Consider the following 9,304-nt stretch of genomic DNA (forward strand, 5'->3'; position numbering starts at 1 on the left):
ACACACACACACACACACACACACACACACACACACACACAAACACCCTCATCCCCCCATGAACTCTCTACCACTCTCTATTTGCCTCTCTCCTTTCACATTCGAATCACATTCCAGGTTTGTATTTTTTTCTTCTTTTGTACATCGGTAGAATTGTAATTAGACCATTTCTTCACAGTTTAATGTATCTTTTCACATGTTCTCAGTTGCGTTTAAACGAGCAGTTCTCAGTTGTTTTCAATCCCAGTGAAACAAGAAGCTGCGACACCAGCTGCAGTCTGTGGCCCGCGCACCTGCAGCCAGCCGCAGCTAATTAATCAGCAGTGAAATCAGCTGGTCTGAGGCCACTTTGAAGGAAAACAGCAGTAAAAAAATATACTGTATATACAAATGAGCAAAATGTCTACAGTAAGTAGAACAAGTTGGACACAATGAGGAGACAAGCCTAGTAAGTGGTGTGAAACATGATTGGAAAGAATGTAATCTGGCATCAATCAAACTTCACAAAGTTTGGTAAAACTGCAATAAAACACACTTCGGGTCACTATAGTTTATGTATCTAAGCAGCTGTAGTTCCTTCATCAAAATCATGTCGAGACAAATATCTAATAGAAAGGCTCATTTTAACTTAAAAAAACAGTGTGAGAGTTTCTGTGTGATGTTCACAGCTTAGAAGATTACTATGTCTTTGACTGTGTCGTCTTTCTCACTGATTGCTCTTTCTCCCTGCAGTCAAATGTAACGTATCCCTCTGTTTCTGCTCTATCTCTCATTTTCCTGCCATCTCTCTCTCTCAGTGTAAACAGTGAAGGTCTCTGTTTTCATTATGGAGAATTCCACATGTTCAGGATCTGGTGCACGTTCAGTCCACCACAGTGTATATCTTCTTGCTTTCATTATTGGTCTCCTGACTGGTAATTCCTATCCTTCTATCCATCTATCTATCAATCTATCTATCTATCTATCTATCTATCTATCTATCTATCTATCTATCTATCTATCTATCTATCTATCTATCTATCTATCTATATCAAAATAATATTACTGATGCTATAAAGTAGCACAACATTGAAACACTCAATTTGAAAATACTTCCAAATTGTACTGAAGTAGAGTACTTGAGTAACTGTACATGTGTGAGTATGTACAGTAGCTACCTGGACAACATGTGTCTCGGTTGGTGAGAGGGATTCCCATTGACTGATGGGATTGACAGGACTGCAGCTTCTTTGTTGGAAGACGCTGGTTATCCAAGCAGAGCCTGGGACCGAGCAGACAGGTGGAGATGGATGTCCATCTGTGTCAGCAGAAAGACTCTTCATGCCTGTTTGACTGTGGGATGTCTTCGACATTCTCGCCATAGTTTGTTACAGCTGTTTAATGTGCAGAACTATGCTGTTCTGCTGCTCTCGGCTGAATGCAACTCAGCTGATTCCTCCACGCTGTGCGCTTCTCGAAGCCGACACTCAGCATTTACAAAGCAGGAGGCTTACATTAGGAAATGCTAGATGCTAGCGTGACTGTCTGAACCGCATTTCACGATAATCTACTCAAACGTAGGTGAGATATTTTACCAGTAACCAAAACGTCAACCTTATGGACGCAAGGTTGGGGTTGACATGTACCCCCATAAAGACATATAAACGATGATTATACCTTAAAAACAAAGGACGCTTGATTTTTTTTCTTCAGGGAGAAAACATAGTACAAATGGAGCAGACTATTTGCTTTGGCAGAAGCAATGCAATCGTTTTTCAATGTTCTGTGTCCAAATCTTTGATTTATTTGGTAAGTAGCCTTGTGTTAAATGGGGTAATGTAGGCTGATGTAGGATTCAAGATCCCCCCCCCCCCCAATCTTCCATTACTGTGACTGAGGGACTGGTGTAAAGCCATCGGACCTGGTTTCTCCATCCCTGTCCCTGTATGTCTGGTTGCTATGTGACTCTGTTGGTTCTGGCATCAGGACCAGAGTGTGTTTTACAATCTTGGTCAGGACTCCAAACTGGGTTACTGTGAACTCATTACCCTGGCAACAAGTTTCTGCTCCTGCTATTGGTTTAAATCCCTGTCACAGGGGTAGATGACCTTGTTTCAGCTGGTTTTGACCACAAAACCAGGTCAAGTTTGAACACGAGGGAGACTTGCAGATGTTTTAATTAAAGAAAGGAAAAAGGAAAGGAAAGGAAACACAAAGGCCAAAAAATGGTCTGGCTAGTCCACACATCATTCCGGGAATCATGTTGTTCAGCCAGACATCATCTTCAGACTGTCTCTGGAGGATCTTTTTCCACATTAGATGTATTTGTTAATGACGATTAAAAAAGGCTTTAGCAGCTCCTTTAGAAGAAAAACAGCTGATCGCCATAGACAATAATAAACTCACAGGAACCACATTAGAGACTGGGAACAGATGGCATCCAGGCAGTGTGTGTGGGAGCACATTGGTATTGTTTACTTTCACACAGTATTTTTTATGTACAGTGTGTGTACCTGTGTATGAAAGACAGGAGAGGATTTATTTACACATCACCTGTTCTTCATTACTGAATGGCTTTTTTTCCATGTGCCATACATCCTTCTGTTTTCTGTTCCCCATCGTAAAGAAGTCATTCTTCATGCTGATGAAGCTGAAGAGGCAGTCGGCCACACCTAAAACCATCACTCTGTTCAAAACTCCCTTGCTATATTTATCCAAACGTCTTTGGACATTCTTGTTTGGAACTTCAGCAGCTGTTCATCAAACAGAGAACAATTAATTGGGATCAGGCATTATTCATTCAAGGTATTAATTAATTCTTCTCTGTCTTCAGGATGTCGGTGAAGCTGCGATTCGACTCGCCCTCAGATGGCGGATTGGTCAACAGGAGCCGCTCCTTCACCGGCTCCAGCTCTCTGACTGGACGACGGCGGTGAGTGGCACGCCGTTACAGCCAATGAGAATGCAGGGAATAAAGATCAACCAAGTTGACTTAAATTGCTTCAGTCTTAAAGAAATGACAAGCAGAAACAAATGAGGTCTTTAAAGCGTTGTGTACATCACAGACTGTGCACGACACGTATGAAACAAATAAGAGAAAAAAGTATATGAACTTTCACAACCAATGAATACTTAAAATTTTAATATTTACTTGAAAACTATGTATCTGACTGCATTTGTTTTGAATTAACCTGTTTGAAATTAAAATATGAAATTTCCAACTTCAAAGTTTCTCCGATGGTCCCACATTCAGATCCAATGATCAGAGTTTCAGAATTTCAAACAATAGATCAAGGTTGCTCAAATCCAATTGGTCAGATTGGGATATTAAAATTCAAGCAACAACAGAGACAACATCCGGGCTCCCCAGGACAGGATAGACACTCGGGACTGCAAGCTAACCGACCTCTGGCATATCAGAGGGCAGCCTGTCAGTCATGTGATCCACGAAAGCAGCTGAGTGGATATTAGTAGACATGAGAGTGGTCCTGATCCTCTCATTTAACTCTTTGCAAGAAAGGAAACAAGACGCAGTCTTCAAGATACCAAAACCATTTGAGTCTAGCGTCTCCCTGGGAACTCCCTTTCCCTAAAACTAACGCATAAACACATCCATCATTTTAATCGAGTCACGTCTTTAACTTTCTTCATCTCCTTCAAATCTGATTAGATTTGTGCAATTAATAACAACAAGTGTTTCAGTTAATTAGAGTTCAAACCTTGGAATTGAAAAAATAACTGATGTCAAACCAACAAATAAATGTTTGTAACAGTTCAACGAAGTGACGGAGGAAAACAAAATCTCTTGAGATTTAAAGCGCTGGAAGATAAATGGTCTCCTGTCGTGAGAGGGAGAGCCCGTCGCCCTCAGACGAGCCCGTTCCTCGTTGATGGGCAGTGAACGCACCACAGACTACAAGATGTTATTTCTGAAGGAAGAAAGAACGAGTCCGTCAGTCCCACGGGAGAGAGAGAGAGAGAGAGAAAGAATGAAATGTCATGTCAAGAAAACGAGCGCTGGAATGCACTTCCTGTGATTTTTCCATCCTAAACATGCCACACACACACACACACACACACACACACACACACACACACACACACACACACACACACACACACACAGTGTTCACTCCTGAGCGTCTCCACTGTGGTCCTGCTCTGACAGCATGACACCACATTGTCTCTCATCATTCTTTATTGCAGAGCTTTGATGGGGACACGACCCAGGCCATAAATAAAATACATAAACGTAACACACACACGCACACTAACACAAATATCCCGCAGCAGGAAAGCACTTTTATGACCGAGTTCATAATTACAGAGGTCTGCTAATTCAGAGGGAGAAATCTGGCTGGTAAAAAACACGGCACATATGTGTGTACGGACCCAAACACACCAAAGAGCCTGTTTAGACATGGATGACTGCTTTTTTAACACCAACTTCATTAAATCGGGGGGTCGCCACTGCCAAAGGTTGAGAAGCACTGCTTTAAAGTACAATATAAAAAGAGACTGTTCTGTTAAGAAAAGTGACAGTGTTGGTTAATTCCGATGGAATGAGGGGGGGGGGGGGGGGGGGGGGGGGGGGGGGGGGGGGGGGGGGGGGGGGGGGGGGGGGGGGGGGGGGGGGGGGGGGGGGGGGGGGGTTAGTGGTGAATGGATGGGTCAACAAAACGTCTGGAGACAACTATTCACTTCCTGTTTTCTTACAACAGCCAATGGCTTCTTTATACCATGCTGGCGAACATTAAACAAGTCACGTTGGTGCCTGTGTTTAACCCTGACCATAGCAGGGTCCAATCCCTGGACTGGGAGGAAACATTAAGACGTGTTTTCACGTTTTTTTTGTTGTACTTGCTCTACAAAACAAATCGTGATTGGCCAACAGACTATCTTCCTTTGCCTTCGTCAAACTTACATCATCGTGTCATATAACACCTTAGAGAGCGGCTTCGAGATTGTTTCCCCTGTTGGTGAGATTTCCAATCTGTTCATCACATGTGACAGCGGTTGTGTTGGTTGAAAAATGATCTAACGCTGTTGTCAAGCTGTCTCAATACTGCCTGACATCGCCCCACTCCTCATAACCATGGCGAAACCAGTCTGTTGGCATGGCTACGCATCCGTGTCTACCTAAAAGGGCGTTAGATTCATACGAATCGATTAGTCTCTGGTCAGGGAAGATCAAATCCTCCCTCCCCGGGAATGAAAACCAGTTAGAGTGGAGGCAACGTCAGACTGGAGCTGGAAACGGAGTGTAACGAGTTAATAATGCTGCCTGACATCAGGCCAGAGGTCAGGTCAGTGAACAAAAGCATTCAATCTAAGAAGACATGGAAGCTTAGGAAAACTGCTGGCCATGTTGAGAAACTAATGGTTGAATTTATTGTGGAGTCAGTTTTGACTCTGAAAGTCGGAAAGCCAATCCAGAATATGAAAAAACTAAGCTTGGTTCTGAGTATTGGCCAATCTAAGTGGAGACCCATCTCACTTTTTTCTGTTTTTAGGACAACCTCTTTTCGGAACTCTCTCCGCTCCAAAGCCATGACAGGAGGTAAATCTCCCAGAATGCACCTGTCTGCCAGCAGAGGGGGGGGTGCTGTCTGGTCTCTGCAGCCGGAGCAGGTCGACAGGGTCTTCCAGACGCTACGCAAAGGACTCAAGTACGTACAATAGTAGAAAATAGGGAAAATAGGAGAAAAGGGTAGTGGGTGTGTTTTAATTGAATATAATTGAAGTATAAAAGCAGTATTAAAAAGTCAAAGTCCTGCATTCAAACTCCAGAAGAATAAAAGTATAATCAGAAAAATAAACTTAGAGTAGCAAAAGTAATCATCTGCATCAGCGTTGTGATGTATGTGTATGACCAAAAACCTGTTGATACAAGTCTTTCATAATGTTCTTTTCTTTCGTCCAATCCTCTCTGTCTGATTGGTTTGTGTACAATCACCATAGCAACCCACAGAGCTGACTGTAAGAGGTCTTAAACTGTCACAAACTGTGGTAAAAAACACGGATTGAGAAGCATATTCTAAATATGCTGTACATATGTCCAAAGAATGCCTCTTACACCCAAATAACACCGGCGTATCCCACAATTTAATCTGAAATAAATTCAGAAAAGGCATTATATCAGAATATCCAGATGAAATACTCTGTTTAAATGACCTTAATCAAATTCGGAGTGTTGCCACATTGGGAATAATAGTGGTATATTAGTGTGCATGATACTTAACGAATGAACGTTGGGGTCCGCAGGGAGTACCTGGAGGGACACCAGGCAGATATGTACTTCCTGTCTTCCCAGCAGAGGGAGACCAAGAGAAACTCCAGACTGGTGAGGAGAGAGAAGAACACACTATGTGGATGTGGATGGTTTGAGTTGTTTTTCAGTGAGTTGTTATAAAAAATAATAAGAAACATGTATTTTATCTTTTTCTAGGCCTTTCTGTATGATCTAGAGAAGGTAATCTTTGCACCAGAACTACAAACCCAAACCTGCTTTCAATACACAGTATATAATAATATACTGTACACACTTTTTAAACAAGGCTTTCATGCATTGCTTTCACAGGAGATCAGAGCATTGGAGAGATACATACGAAGATTAGAATTTCAAATCAGCAAGGTAAAAAAGTCCATCACATTTACATGTACTCATCTTTCTAGATTAGGTTTGGTGTCAGGTTGAGGTAAACATGATCGAGTGATCATCAAGGATACAACAACTCAACAAATGTTTTAGGAAATTGCTGTGTTCATTCTAATTAGAAAGGTATGGAGAACTTTTAACAGTTTTGTTTCAGGCAGGTCAGGGTGAGGCAGCAGGAAAATGACCAGAATGAAAAGAAAGTGAATATATATAAAAGCTTACTGGCATAAAAAGGAATGGGGCAGGGAAAAGGTGCAGGCAGGCAGATAAGTGTTCAGGTTCGGTGGCTGGAAAGCAAAGGCAGGACATCTGGGGGACAGGTAGAGACAGAATCACCAGAATAGTCCCAGTCCATGCAAAGTTAAGCCCACAAGCAGATAGTTTTATGGAAAGACAGGAAGTCCATGTGTAGTTGAGTGTGTATCTGAAGCCAGTGTGTGTATGTCTGGTGTGTGCAGGTGGAGGAGCTGTACGAGACGTACTGTATCCAGTGGAGGTTGTGTCAGGGAGTGGTCAACATGAAGAGAGCCTTCTCACTGTCCCCGTCCACCAGGGCCTCCAGGGAGAGCCTTCTGGAGCTCAGTCGCAACCACAGACACAGCCTGCAGGTACTGCCAGGATCAGAGAGAGAGAGGGGTGTGTGTGTGTGTGTGTGTGTGTGTCCTGCTGATATCTGTTGTGTATTCAAAGAATGGTGGTAAGTCCTTCATAGTTCTACCTGAAAGTTGGAGAACATTCCAGACATTCCAGCTGGCTCAAGACATCTGGACCATGCATTGGGGCCCTCATGTGAGGAGGTCTCATGTGTTCCCTAAAGAATAGATTTGCTCCGTTTACAGTAATCACACAAGACTTTATATCAGCAGTTAAAGGTCCTATTTCTGTCTTTCCTTCACTGCTTGTTCAAAGTGAATTTGAGCCATAAAGATAACTGCAACAGGAACAAAATACTTGACTTATTAGGAGGGTGAAAAGAAAAAAGGTTCAGGTCTGAACAACAACCCCATGCAGGATTTACGAACAAGCAACCAACTGCATATGGCATCAAGGTGTAAATTATCTCGGCAATGCCACTCAAACAATAAAACCCCTCGTGGCCTAAAACGCATTGAGGTTCTTTTCAAAATCAGCCTCAAATTGCAGGCCGACCAGGCGTTACCTCCTGCAGTCAGTTTGATTTAAAGTGTGCAATAAGAAAGAAGTTATCTCCGGACCCTCTACAGACAGAGTAGGTCTGTAAGTTACAGTGGGTTTGGATTGGATGTAGACAGTATTCAGGGTTTATGTTCACAAATCAAGAACACCATTTCATTTAATGGGCAGTGTGTTTCTACCGCGTCTCCGGTGGAACATGGCTGTCAGCGCCGGGCCTCGCTCCGACCATGTGTGCAGCAGACGGAGGTCAAACACTGAACACAGTCACACATGTCATCTCCGCCTGCATGATGAACGACCCAAAGTCAAAACGGCCTGTTTCTTCTTCTGCACCCTCAACACAGCTCCTAATGTTGGATTCCAATTCCAGCATTTCACCAAAGTTTAGCACTAAAGTAATAATAAGTAAAATACTCATGAGTCAATAGAAATGATGATAGGTCATAAAACAGTTAGTAAAGTCAGAAATAACGTCTGTGGTCCTTTCAAGTTGCACATGTGTAACAGATACCATGGAGGATGCATAGGCGTAGATTTCAGGGTCAGATTCCCCCCCCCCCAATATTTAGAAGAGGTAGATTTGTCCCCCTCCTATAAAGATAGGTCTGGGAGATAAATGGTGTTTTTCCGTGACATGGTACCTGCTCGACCCGCCTCCACTCTGCTCGCCTGTTTAGGTTCTCCTTCTGATAAGAACTAACCCACCGTGTTGAAATAGTTTAGCCAGTGTGTTTTCTTTTTGCATTCAGGCCAAAGAAGAGAAAAGGTTCTGTATTTTAACTGTAACTACACACAAACTTTCTGTTTTTGGTTCAGGGGCGAAGTCCGGGTAGTGAGCTGCCAGTCCTCCTCTGTTTTTAGTGTGCAGGAAATAAAGTGTTTGACGCTTACATTTTTCCACAGCCCCCGGTCATAATGTGCCCCCGCCCTCCCAATGTTAAAACCAAACCTACGCCCTTGGCAGGATAAATTTAAAGCTGAACATTGTCTGCAAAGTCGTCTCCTTTTATCTGCTTTAATCAGGACTGAGACGCACTCAAAGGGAAGTTACTGGGAGCGAGGGAATAATGAATGAGTGAGATGATTAGAAAAGACAGCATGTTTATTAAATTAAACCTTCCCATATGTAAGGCAAACTATTTTACTATGATCAACCTGACCGTCCATAACAAGAGAAATACACCAAAAGATATATGGTGCCTAGATATATGTATATATATATATATTTTTTTTTTTTATCTTTCCCATTAACCTGAAACAGTGTCACTTTCAGTTTCAACACTGATGCTTTTTTAATTGGATTTAAATTGTGGATGGGGGGGTTCTGTCGAATTTGGTCAAAAATAATTGCATCCACAGAAAATAAAACATTATCAAAGCTTTACAAATGATTTTGGTGGAGCAGCAAAATGTAAAAGTGTCATCACCAGGAAGTGTTAACAAAAGAGAAGAACAGATTATTGTGGCCTGAATGATCACAGAGGGAGGTGATGGGGGGGGGGGGGGGGGGGG

The 9,304-nt window shown here is 42.6% G+C and overlaps 1 protein-coding gene across 1 annotated transcript in view; it reads left to right on the plus strand.

The window, feature by feature from the left end:
• Positions 1-9,304, plus strand: part of ripor3 (RIPOR family member 3) — a 43,500-nt gene that overhangs the window by 20,219 nt on the left and 13,977 nt on the right. Inside the window, exons 2-7 of the mRNA XM_034869765.1 lie at positions 2,813-2,911; positions 5,493-5,648; positions 6,244-6,322; positions 6,428-6,451; positions 6,560-6,613; positions 7,096-7,245. Coding sequence (XP_034725656.1) covers positions 2,814-2,911; positions 5,493-5,648; positions 6,244-6,322; positions 6,428-6,451; positions 6,560-6,613; positions 7,096-7,245 — 561 coding nt within the window. The 5' untranslated portion in view covers position 2,813. The remainder of the gene's footprint in view (positions 1-2,812; positions 2,912-5,492; positions 5,649-6,243; positions 6,323-6,427; positions 6,452-6,559; positions 6,614-7,095; positions 7,246-9,304) is intronic.

The sequence above is a fragment of the Etheostoma cragini genome, chromosome 4 (genome assembly GCF_013103735.1).
Source record: "Etheostoma cragini isolate CJK2018 chromosome 4, CSU_Ecrag_1.0, whole genome shotgun sequence".
In the NCBI taxonomy this organism is placed as follows: Eukaryota; Metazoa; Chordata; class Actinopteri; order Perciformes; family Percidae; genus Etheostoma; species Etheostoma cragini.